This window comes from Quercus lobata, chromosome 12 (genome assembly GCF_001633185.2).
Source record: "Quercus lobata isolate SW786 chromosome 12, ValleyOak3.0 Primary Assembly, whole genome shotgun sequence".
In the NCBI taxonomy this organism is placed as follows: domain Eukaryota; kingdom Viridiplantae; phylum Streptophyta; class Magnoliopsida; order Fagales; family Fagaceae; genus Quercus; species Quercus lobata.
Genome location: NC_044915.1, coordinates 38,711,065 through 38,730,179, shown reverse-complemented (window position 1 = coordinate 38,730,179; position 19,115 = coordinate 38,711,065). Strand labels below are relative to the sequence as shown.

General features: G+C 33.1%; 2 protein-coding genes across 2 annotated transcripts; both read left to right on the top strand.

Annotated features, from left to right (window-relative positions):
• The first annotated feature begins 744 nt into the window (after positions 1-744).
• Positions 745-2,155, top strand: LOC115971877 (carboxylesterase 1-like). Its single transcript, XM_031091978.1, has one exon. It carries the CDS (start codon positions 937-939, stop codon positions 1,921-1,923), a length of 987 nt encoding a protein of 328 aa, XP_030947838.1. The 5' UTR covers positions 745-936; the 3' UTR covers positions 1,924-2,155.
• Positions 2,156-3,190: 1,035 nt separating this feature from the next.
• On the top strand, positions 3,191-4,479 carry LOC115971704 (carboxylesterase 1-like). The gene has a single exon (XM_031091719.1). The coding sequence runs from the start codon at positions 3,292-3,294 to the stop codon at positions 4,264-4,266; it is 975 nt and encodes a 324-aa protein (XP_030947579.1). The 5' UTR covers positions 3,191-3,291; the 3' UTR covers positions 4,267-4,479.
• The last annotated feature ends 14,636 nt before the right edge of the window (positions 4,480-19,115 follow it).

Genomic DNA, 19,115 nt, shown 5'->3' with positions numbered 1-19,115 from the left:
TAGACATTACTTCACCTTTAAAAAAAAAAAAAAAAAAAAAAAAAAAAAAAAAAAAAAAAAACCACACTAGTCAAACTAAGACCACACTCTCCCATTCCCACTTCTCAGTTCTCACAGCACCCACACACGGCCACATGTTATTTACCTCTAAACAAAAACAAAAAGTACAAATACCACTTACCAGTTGCCACACATTACCATTAGTGTAATTTTCAAGCATTTACAACATCTTTTTATTTTTATTTTTTTCAACTTCTATTCACAGAGAGTCATAAACCTCTCTTTTTCTCTCGTGCAGTACCAGAGTTCTTCTGCAGATTCTAAATGGCAGTCAAGGCTTGAAGCACATGGATTTCTCCTCATTTCATCCAACAAAGTAATTCTGCTTCATTTCATTTTCTCACCCACATATCTGAGATTTTTCCAATCTCATTTCACCCAAATATATGAGATTTTCCTCAAATCTCACTTCATTTCCCTACAAATCTAAGATTTTTTGTTTTTTGTTTTTTTTTTTCTTTATTTTTTTTTTTTCTGGGTTCCTAATAAAACAATTGAACCGGATTAGTGTCCGATTCTCAACTGAACCGATAAAACCATGATATAATTGATTGTCACGTGCATGGACAATGGACATTCACGGCAAATTTTGTAACCATTTGCCGACCCTCAACCAACAGTCAAATGGTATCTAGAATCATCTTACATGGACGATATTTACATTTCTAACACTAACAGCTAGCCGGCCAATTGCCTTTTATGTGTTCCAAACTTGCCTGAATTAAATAAACCAACTCACATCCACCAATCCAATAACTATAACCTGTCTTCCCGAGTGAAAGTCAAACACATAGTTAATTCCATCTTCACACTACTATATTACTCAACAGTTTGAGCAGATAGCTCATCACAAAGCTCGAGAGTAGAGAGTCCGCCATGTCAAGTCAAACTGCTCCCTCAAATCCCACCGTTGATCCCTACCAACTCCTCCAAATTGCCCTCAATGCCGACGGCACGATCACACGACTCCAAGAAATCCCAAACACTCCACCCACACCTGATCCTAGCCACCCCACTCCAGTTCTCTCCAAAGACATCCCTTTAAACCAATCAAACAACACCTGGGTCAGAATATTCCTACCCAGAGAAGCACTTGATCATAACTCCTCCACTAAACTGCCTCTCATAGTTTACTTCCATGGAGGAGGGTTCATTCTTTTCAGTGCAGCCTCATCAATTTTCCATGATTTTTGTGCCAACATGGCAATTGACCTCCACGTCATCATCGTATCCGTCGAGTACCGCCTCGCCCCAGAGCACCGTCTGCCGGCAGCTTATGATGATGCTATGGAAGCGTTACACTGGATCAAAACTACCCCAGATGATTGGCTAAGAGATTATGCTGATCTATCTAACACATTTATTATGGGTAGTAGTGCTGGTGGTAACATAGCCTACCATGCAGGGTTCCGCGCATCCATGGAAACTGATAAACTTGAGCCTTTGGTCATCAGAGGGTTGATATTGCATCAACCATTCTTTGGTGGGTCCCAAAGGACTTCACCAGAATTGAGGGACAATGATCCAATTTTGCCACTAAGTGTTTTTGATCTAATGTGGGAATTGTCGTTACCAATTGCTGACCGCGATCATGAGTATTGCAATCCAAAGGTTGGAGATGGGCCTCAGCTTCTGGAAAAGATCAAGCTGCTAGGATGGAAGGTCTTGGTGGTGGGCTGTGATGGGGACATACTGTTTGAACATCAAATTGAGCTGGTAAAACTGATGAGAGAAAAGGGTGTGTCAGTTGTGAGCCAATTTGGTGAGGGGGCTTATCATGGGATAGATATGTTTGAGCCTACTAAAACTAAGGCACTTCATGTGGTCCTTAAAAATTTCATATTATCTTCATTGATTGCCTAGGAAGAATTGGTTGTGTGTGTGTGTGTGTGTGTGTGTGTGTTGGTTTGCGATGTTATCGTGTGCATATATTTTAATAGAATAGTCCACATGTCAAAAGTCTTGCACAAAGAATAACGTTGTAATGCTGTTGATGTGATTAATGCTATGTTGTTATATGTATTGAAAAGTCATTGTTTTGGCTTTAATGCTGTTAAATCATAAATAAAACATCATTTTCATAGTTATTGTTTTCCATCTTTTCTATTAAAAAGACCATTATTGGCATGGGGTTAATGGTCGTATGAGGTGTTTTAGGTGTAAAAAGTGGAATAATTACCATACAGGGTGTGGCTTGATGGTAGGAGTTCTCGTTCTGCACTCAGAGAGGAGCGATTCAAGTGATAGCTTCAACAAAGGTCTTTGTAGTACACGTGGTATTACTCATTGCCATCACATGGAATGTGGTCAATGAGCCCACACCCCAGAGACCCTCCCTTTTTCTATTCAACCAAAAAAAAAATAGTGGAATAATTGAATTAAAAGTTAGAACTGTGTTTTATTATATTAATAATAATAATAATTAACATCTTTTTATATATACGGCTCTAGCTACCATATATATAATCTTTGAAAATAAATAATGAAATTTAAGAAACACAAACTTTAATGAAAATTTAATTTTTGTGCTTTATAGTTCATCTACACATCAAATATCTTTCAGCAAAAAAAAAAAAAAAAAAAAAAAAAAAAAAAACACATCAAAATATTCATAATACTATAAATAAAAAAAATAAATAAGAATATCAGTTAGGATATATGTGTGTGAAGAGAACAATTGAGTTATTGATCATAATATTTGAGAAATAATAAGGGTATATATATAATTAGCTCAATAGATAAAGTTTATTGTGAAAATGTGTGAAAAGAACAATTTCAATTGATAAAATCTTTACATGATAAAAAGTAATTGAAAATAATAAAAAGTAATTATTATGAAGAGGCATAAGTTGAAATTCTATTTTACATATTTTTTTGGTTTGAGGGGGGCAATTTTACATATCTTAAGAAGAAAAATCTAACATATTGCTCATATCATTGTTCTTAGGTTAGATCAGTTTATAATATTATATACATCCGATTGTTTTAAGGACTCAATTGCGAAGCTAGTGAAAGTGACTTCAATCATAATTATAATTTAAAAGTAATTTTTTGATGGAATAATATAAAGTAAATTTGTCTATTCTATATTTCGTTATCTTCGTCATGTGTGATGCATCACCTACCGATAGTATTAATACAACATCTAACATATTTTTGGATCTATAAGCAATATATCATAAAGAAACAAGAGGCAGCCAAAATTTCTAACAGCCATCAAAAAAGAGTAGAATGTCAGGTCAAGATGCAACAATCAATCCCAACGGGGATCCGTACCAGCTCCTCCAGATAGTCCGAAACCCGGACGGCACGATAACCCGAGCTCTCGATATTCCAGAAACCCCACCCACATCTGATCCCAGCCTTCCCATTTCAGTTCTCTCCAAAGACATCCCAATTAACCAATCAAACAACACCTGGGTCAGAATATATCTACCTCGTGAAGCACTTGATATTTCCTCACAACTGAAGCTACCTCTAATAGTTTATTACCATGGGGGAGGGTTCATCATGTACAGTGCAGCCTCGTCTCTTGTACATGATTATTGTGTCAACATGGCCAATGAACTACGTGTCATCATCGCATCGGTCGAGTACCGCCTTGCCCCGGAGCATCGGCTCCCGGCGGCTTATGATGATGCTGTGGAAACATTGTACCGGATCAAAACCACCCGGGATGATTGGTTGACAAAGTACGCTGATTTTTCAAACTGTTTCATTATGGGCTTGAGTGCTGGGGGAAACATAGCCTACCATGCAGGACTACGTGTAGCTGCGGAAGCTGACCATCTTGGACCGTTGAATATCAGAGGGTTGATATTGCAACAACCATTCTTTGGTGGGACCCAAAGGAGTGAGTCAGAGTTGAGGTTGGTCGACGATCCAACGTTGCCACTGTGTGTTACTGATCTGATGTGGGAGTTGTCATTACCAATTGGGGTTGACTGTGATCATGAGTATTGCAATCCAACGGTGGGAGGTGGGTCTAAGCTGTTGGAGAAAATAAGGTTGCTGGGATGGAAGGTTTTGGTGACTGGTTGTGATGGGGACCAATTGTTTGATCGTCAGGTTGAGCTGGTGAAGCTGTTGGAGGAACATGGCGTACATGTGGTGGGTCATTTCGGTGTTGGAGGTTGTCATGGGGTGGACTTTCATGACTCCTCTAGGGGCAAGGCATTCTTGGAGCAAGTTAAGAATTTTATATAAATTCGATTACACAAATGATTATGTTTTTTTCTTCTAAGCTGTGAGTCATGGTGATTAATGATTTAATTGTGTTGCATAATGGTGAAGGAGTTCTGGATTAAAAATGGCCCTTCCTTTCTTTGTAAGAGTATGATGGAGAAAAAAATCTTTTATTTTCAATAAAGTCTTTCTTGAAGCAAAAATAAAAAATAAAAAGAAAAGAAGAAAAGAGTACGATGGAGAATGAAGTTATTATATATGTTCAAGATTCAAATGAATGTCTCCTCAAAATTTTTTTTAAAAAAAAAAAAAAGTTTTATTAAGAACTTAGTGAATGATTCTATCAAGGGAGTCAATCTCGTACCATACCGGCCGGTATAGTCGGAATATTTCGCACTGATGCTGAGACGGTACAGAAATGTGTTTGTTTCGTACCGGTTTAAATACTGAACTATAAAGGATTATTCTGGTAATACAAAAAAAAAAAAAAAAATCGGATTCCGGCCGAAAACTTCATACCGGACCGAAATAGCAAAAAAAAAATATATATATATATATATATAATATTAATAATCTCTCTCCTTTTTGAATAACTTACTAACTTGCTCTTGCTTGGGTCACTGTCATCATTAACACTATCGTTGTCGCCACCACGTTGCCTATAACAATCCATTTGGCCAATCTTCTCTTCAACTTCTGCTGCTTCTTCTTCTTTGTCTGCTTAGACCATGCATTTCTTCTTATGGTTTTTATGTTTTTTATTTTATTTTAATCCTAACTCTTTGTTGTTTTATGTGCTTGACAAGTAGAAGTCCTTCTAGTACCACATAAAGTGGCACAACAAATGCCACAACTCGCCCATGTAGCGAGTTGTGGTTAGTGGAGGGGTGTCCCCACCACCACCCCTTCACCAACCACAATTCGCCACATAGGTGAGTTGTGGCATAAGACTTATTCGACAAGTAGTGACAAGTCACTAACAACCCACATGAACATCATTCAAAATTCAAACTCTACCTCTTTTAAAATATATATATATATATATATATTATAATTATTTAATACTTATTCGTTTTGTGTGCACTGCCCACACATTGAAGGGCTACAATGACTACAAGGAAAACAACACCAAACATCTTACCCAAAAAAAAAAAAAAAAAACACATTTAAGGGCTACAATGACTACAAGGAAAACAACACCAAACATCTTACCCCCAAAAAAAAAAAAAAACCCTGAAATCACAATCCTCTCATAGGAAACAACCAACATAAAAAAAAATTAAAAAATTAAAAAAAAAAAAAAAAAAATCACAATCGTCAAGAAACAACCAACATCAGTAGATCCAAAAAAAAAAAAAAAAAAACCATCTCACAAGAAACAATTAGAACATATGGGAGAACATAAAATTTTTTGAGGGAGACAGACTAGGTTGATGGTGGGAAAATCAAGGAAGAGATGAATTTAGTCAGAAAAGAAAGCTGTGAAAAAAAGATAGAAGACAAGGAAGTTGAGCCAAGAGTTTTATACGGGAGAACATAAAAATTTTAAAAGATGAGAAAGGAGAAGCAGGAGGATGGGAGAAGATAAGTGTAAGGGTGAAACAAAACGTGTGGTTGAGGAAAAAAAAGGAGAAGTAAAAATAAATAAATTAAAGTAAAAGGTGGCTTGATGGGATTCGTGTGAAGGAATTTTACAAGATAAAAATTACAAATTGTATTATAATATAATAAATTATCACAAAATTTTCACAACAGTTAAGTTATCAAATCTTTCATATGTGAAAATAAAATTAAATAAATTAATAAAATATTAGATTAGGATTGACCACAACTAAAAACAAAAAAATATTGTGAAAATATTGTCACATTTTATTGTAGGACAAAGTTTAGCTAAAAAATTGGTTGTAGCCTTAGACTACAAAATTGATTGTAATATCTTTTTATTGGAAGTAAATTTTGACAAATCTATCATTAGATTACAATTTCTTCTTATATCTTTCATAGTTGCAAAATTTCTAGAAAATTAAAGATCAAAAGCTATGTCATCAATAAATTTTTAAATTCCAAGTTTTTGTGATTTAAAATTATGCATAATATATGCACTTTATTTCCTCAAAAAAAAAAAATTATGCATAATATATAAGCTTATAGATCATATAGTAAATAATACTTGATTGATACAAAATTTGGCACGTATATTAGAGCATGTAGCACATGCAATTCAATGGTTAGATTTTCAAAATATATAGTAATATTTATTTTACTGAGTAAAATTATAGCCTTAAACTATAACCAGTTTTTTAGCTAAACTTTTTCCTTTATTGTATTTCCAAACTTTTTAAATTAGTGCTATTTTTTTTTTTTTAAATTGTGCTATTTACACAATATTTTCATAACAATTTCATGATAAAGTTTACGCAATAAGTTGTTATTGGTTCTCATCTAGACCTACTAGTGACATTAATATTTTTTTATCTACCATTAATGAAAAAGAAAAACTAATGAAAACTAATGAAAAAAAGAAAGGTAGATCAATTAAGAAATCAAAAAGATGAAAAAAGTAGATGAAGATTTGTAACCAAACAAATAAGGAAGAATAAGAGAACATAAATTCACAAGCGCATTAGAGGAAACTCAAATCTTAAATTTTCTTTTCCAACTCTTTACCCTTTATTTATTCTACTATAAGACGCTAGGGATATGCAACCAAGTCGTCGATCTTCCAAAACCGATCCAATTCAACCTAACCTATTGGTTTGGTTCAATTTTTAGAGGTTGGTGAGTCAATAAATTTGCCTAACTCGACCCACCTATATTTGTTAGGGATATATTTATGTAATTGGCTAATTTTTTGACAAGACACACTTTACTTGTAATTGGGTAAATCTAGGATGGGTTTAATACTTCAAGAAACAAGTGTTCAAGTTAAATATTGAAGCTATGCAAGTCTAACCAAGAAATAAGTGAAGGAAATGTTGTTCATTAAAGTTCGACAGCAATCTCGACAGAAAGACTTCTGTCGAGATTTAATGTTGAAGCTCGACACAAGCTATATCTATCAAGACTTACAAAATCAGACTTTTCAGATCTGATTACATGTATATCCTTAAGTATTTATGTAGGGTTTCTTTTCTCACAACCCTAGACATATATATGGATTATTTTAAGAGCCGTCACGATGGGGATGCAAAGGAATATACATGCATATTGTGATCAGAGGCAAAAATTGCTCTAGTTCATTATTCTTTCTGTAGAAGCTACTGCGTCTTTACGCCAAGGGTTTTGTAACCAAAGAGCTTCCTGATCTTCATTACTGATGAACTGAAGAACTTTGTAGTAAACAATCTTCCTCAAGTTGGTGTGTTAGTCACGTACTAGGATCCGTGCATCATTGGTTTGTCACGTACTGGGATTCGTGCATTGAACGAAGAGATTGCCGCTACAATACAAGTCCAATTAGGTATTAAGGTAAGGGTTCAACTATAGGTTGGTATTTCTATAGGGTTTGTGTAGGGTTTCTTTTCTCACAACCCTAGACATATATATGGATTATTTTAAGAGCCATCACGATGGGGATGCAAAGCAATATATATGCATATTGTGACCGGAGGCAAAAATTGCTCTAGTTCATTATTCTTTCTGTAGAAGCTACTGCGTCTTTATGCCAAGGGTTTTGTGACCAAAGAGTTTTCTGATCTTCATTACTGATGAACTGAAGAACTTTGCAGTAAACAATCTTCCTCAAATTGGTGTGTTAGTCACGTACTAAGATTCGTGCATTATTGGTTAGTCACGTACTGGGATTCGTGCATTGAACGAAGAGATTGCCGCTATAATACAAGTCCAATTAGGTATTGAGGTAAGGGTTCAACTATAGGTTGGTATTTTGGGATAGGCCAAAGAGTTTGGTAAGATTCCTCATACTTGTAACTGCTTATGATTGATAATAGTGGATTCTCGAGAGTAGTGACCTTAAATTTACCTGGTGGGGTTTTGCCTCGATGGTTTTCCCCATTCGTAAACATATTACCTGTGTCAAATTTATTTTCCGTTGCATTTAGTTATTTGGTGATTTTTTTTGTGCTATCAAGCCATTGCATGTAATTTGACTAATTAATTAACTTGGGTAATTAATTAATTTGCAAGCGGTTAATTCATTTTAACCGAACAATATTTAAAATATATTTTAAAATTTTATTATATAATTTTATTATTTATTCTTTTGTTTATCAACCGAGTTAGGATAGAGCTATATGATATCCTGCTAACATTGAAGCACTAATAAAATAGTTTGTGTTAGTTTGGTAGTATGCTCAGGCTTATTAGGTTATAAATTTGCTCTTATTTGTATCGATGTTGTTTGTATTGGTATTGTTTGAATGATCAATATATATAAATATATATATATATATATATATATATATATTTTTTTTAATTCCAACCCGATCTAGGTGGGCTAGGTTGGGTTACAATGTAATATTAGCATGGATTAGAGTTTAGGTTTGAATCCCTTATAAATGGGCAATTTAAGCATATTTTAAATTTCTTCAAGAATATTTAATTTAAATTAGTATTTATTGAATCCCTTATAAAAATTTAAGTAAATTCATTATAGAAAAGAAGGTAGAAAGAAGTGTTTTAGTACAATGACATAATATTGAAAATGATAATGTTATTCACTAGCATAATATTGTCAAAATGGAAATGTAAAAAAAAAAAAAAAAAAACAACAACAACAACAACAACAACAAACAAACAAACAAGAGAAGCGTCAAAATTAACAAAGGCATTATATTCTCAAAAATCATATTGTCCAATGACCTAATATTGTCAAAATTAACAAACACAATATTGTCATAATTTTTTTTCTTTTACAAGCTCAAGAGTTTATGCCTAACATTTCAAAGAAAATATTGGATTCAATCCAATTTCACTTGAAGTACATTTTTTTTTCTTTTTTCTGACCCATTTTAGGAAGTAAAATTATCTTTCTCTGGACATGTTTAGATGTTATGGCCAACATGCTTGTGAAAGCCACAAGACTTCATTTTCTTTCCTAATTCTCTTTCACCTTTCATTCGTTTTTGCCTCAGGTGACCTTTTGTCTTTGAGAGCAGAGGACAATTAATGAAGCAATCTCCATCAATCATATCATTAACATTAGAATCAACCATATTTTCCTTGTCCACTAAATTTTCATCATCCACCACTAGCAATTCTTTTTCACTTAATGATGCTTCACAACACCAATGTGGCAGTAAATACAAGGATAGAATTTGGTAACAATCTTTATAAAGGAATACACTAAATACATGACGACAAAGTATACCCCAAAATTCAAAATTCTTGCAACTACAATATGTCATCTTACCATCCCACAATACTTTGTGCCTTTGACTAGTTTCATCTTTATAATATTGTAGCACAAATTCAATACCATTTTTTTGATGCACCAAATATTGTGTTGTTCTCCAAAATTCCTCTTGAAAAATCTCAAAAGCATAGTGCGTCAAAACACCATATGCTTGGTCTTCTAACAGTGACATTGATCTTAAAGAAGAACCTCTATATGTCTCCAACATCGTATCATGTGATTGTGTTTGCTCAATATCTTTAATGGCAAGATCAACCTAAACTTACGAATAGTAAAAAAAAAAAAAAAAAATTAAACTTTTGTATGACACATGAAGACTACAAATATTAACCAAAATATATATATATATATATATAAAACAAAAGAAATCAATGGTAAATAATGACTTACTTGTTTGATGAGTTGGATCAAGTTTGTGTGAGAACTAACAAACTGTTTAATAAATGCATTTATACTTTCCGATCTTCCGGTTGTTGTCATTCCACCAAAAAAATGCCCATGAAGGTAACATGGTACCCAAAAGTGCTTGATTTGATATAAACTAATTACATGTTTATTAGAGAGCATGTCATATTTTGTCATAACTTGAAGCCATTGATTGTCAAAATCTTCACATGACTCTAACTTGTATAACTTATAGAAGCCCATGCACCAATTTGAATATTGATTACGAAGAATTGATGTAAACCAACCGCCAAAATTTAGTGGTAATATGCCACGTACAAAAGGCATGCTTTGTAGCCAGCAATTCTTTTGATATTGCCTCTGTAATCCATAGATCTTAGTTTGTCAAAATTTCCTTGGGTTGATTCTTCATTATGCATGCAAAAGTCTGCTAATTAAATACAAATTTACTAAAGCATGAAAATATTTCAAAGGATATACATTAAAAAATAATTGTACAAATTTATAAGACAAAGAATGTACCTTCATTAACCATCAAAAGGCACTTGTTGTTTCATTTCAAAGAAGTGCACAACCAAAGAGAATTGTCTTTCCATAATTATCGACACCAACAAAAATACCAAAAGACATATCACAAGCATTCACCTTATAAGTGGTATAAAAAACAACCACATCTCAATTTTTTGGTACCAATCAAAACAATGAGTAGGTGACCAAAAAATATGCTCCAATCTATTTTTTTCATCGATTGTACATGCATATTGGAATCTAGAGTTCTCTTATTTAGCAACTTCACAAAATTGTAGAAGATCCATATCATCATTCTTTGCATTCTTCCTCCTCATTTTTCACATAAAAAACCCATGTCTTTTATAAAGAACTGGTATTCAAAACCCACTCCTCCTGATATGCAGTTTGAAGATAGATCTTTTCAGACACAGTTTTCTGTTAATAAGCTTTATGAATGGAATATTGATAGTTTGTCTGAACAAGAAATCATTAATAAAATGAGTCATATGTCTACGGTTGGCATTGCTTATCAAAATAATCATGATCTTGATCAACCTGAAATTGTTAATTTACTTGTTACTGGTTTTTCTGGTACTCTTCATGGATGGTGGGATTCGTATCTCACAAAAGAATCCAAAGAGTCTATTAAACATGCTGTTAAAAAGAATGATGAAGGTTTGCCTATTTTTGATGAAAGTATTGGTCGCGGTATTCCTGATAGTGTTAATACCCTGATCTATACTATTCTTAAACATTTTGTTGGTACTCCATCTAATATTTCATCTCGAGTTTCTGATTATTTAAATAATTTGAAATGTCCTACTATGTCTGATTACAGATGGTATCAAGATGTTTTTACTGCCAGAGTGATGCTCCGGAAAGATTGCCACAAGCCTTATTGGAAAGAAAAGTTTATTGACGGTCTGCCTCCTATTTTTGCTCATAAGGTAAAACAAGAGGCTTTAGATTTAGTGAGAGGATCGATTAAAGAGCAATCCTCCTCCTTGGTCTGATGCTCATACTTCCCTTGTTAAACAAATCAAATCTCATGTTAAGACATTACCTTGTCTTGGTATTCCTACTATTGGTGCTTTCAAAATTGTTGAAACAGATGCCTCTGACATCGGTTATGGTGGTATTCTGAAACAAAGAGTTTCTCCTAAGTCACCTGAACAAATTGTTCGTTTCTATTCTGGAATCTGGAATAATGCACAGTTAAACTATAGTACTATTAAAAAGGAGATTTTATCTATAGTGCTATGTATTTCAAAATTTCAAAGTGATTTGTTAAACCAAAATTTCAAAACACAGTAATAATCAAACGGGCCTTACAAGAGTTAATGGGTAAAAATGATTCTATTGATTATGATAATCTAACCTATGGTGATATTTTCAATGCTATTAAAAAACTTGGTATCAATATGTGTAATGATGAAAAATTGTTAAAACACCAATTAAAGAATAAAAGAAAAGCTAAATATGAAATGGGTAATTTTTGTGAACAATATGGTTTGCCTCCTATTGCTCCTTCCAGGCAAAAAAATAAAAAACATGATAAAAGCCATAAAAAATACAAAAACAACTTTGTTAAACCTAATGATTTCTATGCTAAGAAGGAAAAATATTTCTAAAAAATATGATAAACAGAGATCAAGTAAAGGTAAATGCTTTAACTATGGTAAACTCGGACACTTTAGTAAATATTTTAAGCAAAAACCTAGTAAGTTGAAAAACAAGTTTAACATGTTAAATGTTGATGATAAAAACCAAGAAGAATTATTTAGAATCCTTGAATCAAACAATTCGTCTGATTCTTTGGAAGATGATTTTTCTTCTTCATCTGATTCCTGCTATCAATTTGCTACTAATTATTTTGATTCACCTAATATTAAAATTGGTTGTAGAGATTCTTGTTGTAATGTTATTAAATCTGTTAATACTCTCACTAAGAGTGAAGAAGATGAAAAATTAATAATTCAATTGATAAATCAAATTCAAAACCCTGAATTACAAAAAGAATATTTGGATAAGTTTAAGAAAAAATTGATAAAAGATGAAACTGGTAAAAAGCTAAAATCAATTATAAGCTTTGAAGAAACTTTGAAAAGATTTAATAAAAAGAAATCCAAAGATTTAACTGTTAATGATCTTCAACATGAAATTAATATTGTTAAACAAGAGATAAATGAATTAAAACATGAATTTAAAAACATTAAAAGTGATAACAATAATCTCAAACAAGAATTGATAATGTTAAAAATTGATAAAAATCTTAATAAATCTGATAATGAACAAGATGAGCACAAAGATGGAGATGAATCCAGTCAACAGACTCTTCTTTCTGATAAAGGTATTGTTGATAACTCTCAACTTAGTCTTGTGAATAAATTGCTTCCTCCAAAATGGTTTACAAAAGTTAAAATTGTTGTTTCCCACGATTATCATTTCATTGTTATTGCTATGATTGATTCTGGTGCAGATATGAACTGTATCCAAGAAGGATTGATTTCTTCAAAATATTTTGAAAAATCAACTGAAAGATTGGTTTCTGCTAATGGTAGTCAAATGAAGATTAGATATGAATTGAATAATGCTCATGTTTGTCATGATAATGTCTGTTTCAAGATCCCTTCTGTCCTTCTTAAAAACATGACTTATAAAGTGATTCTTGGTCTGCCATTTATAAATGCTTTATATCCTTTTCTTGTTGAACATGATGGAATTATTACTAATCCTTTTGGACAAAAAGTAAAATTCAAATTTGCTTCAAAGTTTGAAATTGATGTTGATGCTTTAACTCTGATTCATGCTAAAACCAAACATCTCAATTTCCTTCAGCAATAAGTAAATTACAAGAAAATTGCTGAACAAATTTCCGATAAATTGTTGCAATCCAAAATTGATAATTTTCAGAAAATGTTGATTGATGATGTTTGCTCTGATGTTCTTAATGCTTTTTGGCATAGGAAGAAGCATATTGTTGACTTGCCATATGTTAAAGATTTTGATGAGAAAAACATTCCCACTAAAGCTCGTCCTATTCAGATAAATGCTGAAACTGTTGAATTTTGCAAAAAAGAAATCCATGATTTGTTAAAGAAAAAATTGATTAGGAATAGTAAGTCTACTTGGTCTTGTTCTGCTTTTTATGTCCAGAAAAATGCTGAGATTGAAAGAGGAACCCCTCGATTGGTAATAACTACAAACCCTTAAATAAGGTTTTGGAGTGGATTAGGTATCCTATTCCCAATAAGAATGACCTTGTTCATAGGTTGAGTGAAGCTGTAGTGTTTTCCAAGTTTGACATGAAATATGGGTTCTGGCAAATCCAGATTAGTGAGAATGATAGGTACAAAAATGCTTTTACCACTCCTTTTGGACATGAGTGGAATGTTATGCCATTTGGTCTTAAGAATGTCCCGAGTGAGTTTCAAAACATCATGAATGATATTTTTAACTCCTTTAGTCATTTCACCATTGTTTATATTGATGATGTTCTTGTTTACTCTAGCTCTATTGCTAAACATTGGAAACATTTGTATTCGTTTCTAGATACTATAAAAAGAAATGGTCTTGTTGTCTTTGCTAAGAAAATCAAGTTGTTTCAAACAAAAGTTCGTTTCCTTGGGTATGACATCTCTGAAGGACAGATTCGTCCTCTTGATAGAGTCATTCAATTTGCTGATAAGTTTCTTGATGTTATCACTGATAAAACACAACTCTAAAGATTCCTTGGGTCATTAAATTATGTTGCTGATTTCTACAAGGATATGAGGAAACAATGTAAGCTCTTGTTTGATGGGTTAAAGAGCAATCCTCCTCCTTGGTCCGATCCTCTCACAGAGCATACAGGCCTAGCACTTTTCAGTACCCGCACCTGCCATTGGAGAGCCTCTCTTTACCGTGTATCTATTACAGAGTGAGAGGATTAGCAGTCTAATCAGGCTCTGATACCATAAAGGGGGAAGGACACCAAGCTAAAGCAGAAGCATAGTAATATTATGTTGAAAATATTATGAAAGCAAAGTAGAACCAGCCAAGGAGGCGATATTGCAATTATAATAAAAAATAATTTAAAAGTAGTAGTAAGGTGGTAGAACCAGCCAAGCAGTATATATGAAAGCAATAAAATTTAAAACTGTCCAATATGGCAGTAGCAACAAGTAGTATAATGAACAGAAAACTGAAAATACTTGTTATTGAAAGTAGAACAAAAACTTATAATAGTAGTAGTTACAAGATCTTAACAGTACAAGTTAACAGTTACAAAGCTTGAACTAGTCCTAGTTACAAGGATTGTAGGGAAATAATGGTAGTAGAAACAAGGAATTTTCTCTCTAAGGGAAGAAGTTCTAAGGGAAGAAAATTCTGAAGTAAAGCTTGTTTTAAACTTAAGGGACAACCCCCCCTTAAATAGGCAAAATTCTGAGTGAACAGTGTCATGAATAGTAATAGGTGAATAATGACAGATGAATAGTAACAAGTAAATAGTGACAGATGAATAGTAAAAGTGAATTTTCCCACTTTTGACTCATTTTTGGGGAATCATCCGTGGAGTTCAGAGGCCTACAATTTTAGGGTTTAGGCCATATTATTGATGTCCTTTTGTACAAAAAGAAACCAATAAGCACTATCTTTCAGAAACATTGGCATTGTTGTCTTCTTGAGCTAAAGGAAATCAAACGAGCACTAGTATTGGGAATCTTCAGAAGCATCATATTGGTGGGAAACAGGCTTTTAGCAGTGGTAAATATTGAAGTGTTTTGGCCATTATGCAAGCCAGACAAATAGGAGAATCAAAATCTTCCGGGGTATCTTGAAATAGTTTTAGATTCTCAGCAACATATTCTTCAAAGAAATTGAAGTATTTTGGCCTTTGTGCAAGCCAGACAAATAAGGGAAAGTAACAACAGTCCCAAACAGTAGTAACCTCAGGAGTGAACTCATCAATCAGTGGAAGGAGCATCAGGTGGATAACCATCATAAGAATCCCATGGAGGATTATCATCACACGCATGCTCATGATAGATAGCATATTTATTACATAGTCCACAATATAAAAGTGGCTCAAACTTTGGAGTTTTTCCTGGGATGAGAAGACTTCTTAGATTAGGATCATCTGCTATTCGCAAGTGAACAAGGGCATTAGCATAGGGTTTGGGACCAAAAACAGAGATTCTATCTATGCTTCCTATGAAATGATAATCAGGACAATGGCTTGAAGGAAATTCCCACTTGTCCTTTGATGATCCTTTTACTCTTGCAAAATGTTGGAGAAATTATTTTAATAATCAAATTCTTGAGGTTGCTCAGAATCTATGGAAAGATTATCATTTCATAGGAAGCACAAACAGAATCTCTATTTTTGGTCCCAAACCTTATGCTAATGCCCTTGTTCACTTGCGAACAGTAAATGGTAAAAAGGATTGTCAATAGGAGGAAAATCATAATCAGATGGATAAACAGATTTAGTGTAATCTTCTTCTTCATTAGTAGTTCTGCTATATGGAGAGGAAGTTTCAGGTTTAGTGGAATAGTAAACAGAGCTAATTTGAGATTTATCACTTGAAACACCTTTTAATTTTAAATCAATGGGTTTTTCAAAATTCTTTTGCAAAAAATCATTGATCTCTTGATCTCTTTTTGAAATACTTTCAGATCCAACAAAGGAATGTCTTCCTTCGTTGATCCTTAAAGGTGGATTGTTTTCAAAACTTATTTTAACAGTACCGTCAAGATATTGTTGAATATGAGTGAGATCTAGCTCATCAAAAATAGGTTTAGCAGGAGGGGATTCTTGTTCCAACAACCAATTAGTAGGAAGCTTAACATCTTGTCATTGAATCATTTTTGGAACTTGAACTTTAGCATCAGGGGTTGAACATTTAATTAACATGGTTTTACCAGAAGGTTCTCTATGGATCTTAGCACAAGGGTTTATTTGAGTACCCAACAGTCTATAATAGATGTGATAAATTAAAGCAAAAGGCTTACTACCTTCTTCCATGTGATAACCAGATGAAGCAATATTTAAAGTCAAAGCTTTAATAATATTAGGATCATCCAAAGCAAGAGTAAGATTAGGATAACAGTTAAAATAAATAGGACCATCATATAAAGAAGCAGTAATCATACCAAGAATGCTATCTTTAAAGTGCTTAAATCTAGCATCTCTTAAACACATAAGCATAGAAGCATTAATACCCTTTCAGGTGAGTGGTTTAATAGCAACTTGAACCATACCAATATGCAAATAACTGAATTTTTTAGCAGCAATAAATTCACTAATATTTCTTTTAGAAAGCAAGCTGCATTTTTCATGAGTTTTAGAAATAGAGAATATTTGTTCAACAGTTCTGGCTTTGTAAGCATAATGAAAAGCACTCTCAACAAAACTAGTTTTATAAACAGTTTTAGTATCAACTTTAGGAATATTCCATCTATGAAAATCAGGGAGCAACTCATTATCATTAATAGTGTGACCATCTTCATTTACAATATTAGGAGGACAACCAGTCTTGGAGTTGACAGACAGTGGAGTTGGATCTCCCCAACCTATCCATACTATCCTAGGTTCAACACTCAATTATCATGTTTTTCTCACAACTGTTGCATTTCGTAACACATACCCTAGTCAAACCTATACCTCTCATGCCCTACACGCCCTCTTGGCTCAAACGGGCCTTACTGTTCGGTTCTGGGGATTCACTTTCCAACACAGGTGGCGCCAGCGACGATAAGAAGGGAACGCAACAAAGGAGTATCAAACGTTCGGGTAGACACAGATAGAGAGACAGAGAACACAACCACACTATATATATAGATATATATATATATATATATTCCTGAGAACACTATATATTTTATATTATTAGTAGAATGAATTAACATTTTAGCCAAAGTTTAAATTATTAAATAAGATATGAGTTGATAATTTTAAATATTGTAAACAAATTATATAGGGTCTGATCCAAAACGGTACATCGGTATTAATTGATACTGAAATATTTCATTCCCCTAATCAAACTGAAACGGTTTCCGGTACGGTATTAACTCTCTTGCACAATAGAGAAACATAACAGAAAAATGTGTTATCTTCAAAATATTATTATACAAGGGTGGCAGCACGTTGAGGCCAGGGTGGTCATAGGACCACCCTGACCTAAAAATATATATATATATATAATAATTAAAAAAAAAATTTATTTGTCTACCCTTAAAAAAAGATTTGTGACCACCCTAGGTTTTTTAAATGCCCAATAAAATTAAACTTTGGTCCATAATTTGGTCCACTTAACAATATATTAGGGCCTTCAAGCAAAATGAAAAGGCACAAAAAAAAAAAAAAAAAAAAAAAATTGAACTCAAATTTAGAAAAAAAATTAGAATAAAAGCAAGCCCAAATGCCTAATAAAGACCTTAGAGAAAAAAGCCCAAGATCAATCCTCACTCTTTACTCAAGATAGATTTTTAAATCAACAAAAATAATAATAATAATTAAATTTCAATAAACAAAATACCCAAACAAATTTTAAACCAAAAAAATTCCTAACCTAAAGGGAAATAAGAATCTTAAGTTCTCAGCAACAGCAAAACCCAGAGCAAACGACGACGATGACAAGATCGGGAAATAAGAACCTCAGCCTTCAACGTGCCGCCGCCCTTAACCTCAGTCTACAACATGCTGCCACCCCTGGCCTCAACATGCTGCCGCCTGGTCCGCCCCTGACCTCAGGCAACATCAAGGTATTTCAGTTCTCTCTCTTTTTCTCTATCTCCTCTTTGCTCTGAGTAGCGCTTTCTCTCTCTTTTTCTCTATCTTATACTAATAGTCTGACTACTGACTTGTGTTATGACTTAGACTTAGGTAGGCTTTCATCTTTTGACAATATAAATTGGCTTTTCAACTTGTCTTTTTGTGTAAGTGTATGTAAATATAAAATATGTAATTGTGTTGAATATGTTGATTGGCTCTTGTCTCTTAAGTGGGGGGTGGATGGGGCTGTGGCATTGAATATTTGAATTGGGGCAGTGGTCCATTTAAAAGTAAGTGAACACTGAACAAGACATCGTAAAAGAAAACAAAAAACAAAAAAACAAAAACAAAAACAAAAACTATGTTAGGCAATGAGTTGAGCTAGGTGAATGATGCACTGATGTAGTGTATTTTTAATCTTTACATAGTCCAAAGTAAACTAAACAGTGGGGTGTATGCTAGGTGGCAAATAAAGAAAGAAAAAAAAAACAAAATAACAATAATTAATAATTTTATAAATATTTTAAATGAACTTATTGTTTATTGTTTATTATTTTGCTAGTATTATGGACAAATATTTGATAAAAAACCACATACCCAAGATTCATCTCTTGTACAAGATTCAATTCTTGTGCAAGATTCATTTTCATCTTCTAAGTGAATTCGTGTTGACTTTAACTTAGAAAGTCTTGCAGCATTGATAATGAAATTATTATACAACGATTTCATAATATGAAAACTTGTAGAAGGAAATTGTAAAACTTTATATATTTTCATATTTTGTTGTTGTTGTTGTCATCGTCAATATATGAATTTCTCTTTTTA

Coding starts and splice junctions, on each gene's coding strand:
- LOC115971877 (XM_031091978.1), top strand. CDS start 937: ATGTCAAGTCAAACTGCTCCCTCAAATCCCACCGTTGATCCCTACCAA.
- LOC115971704 (XM_031091719.1), top strand. CDS start 3,292: ATGTCAGGTCAAGATGCAACAATCAATCCCAACGGGGATCCGTACCAG.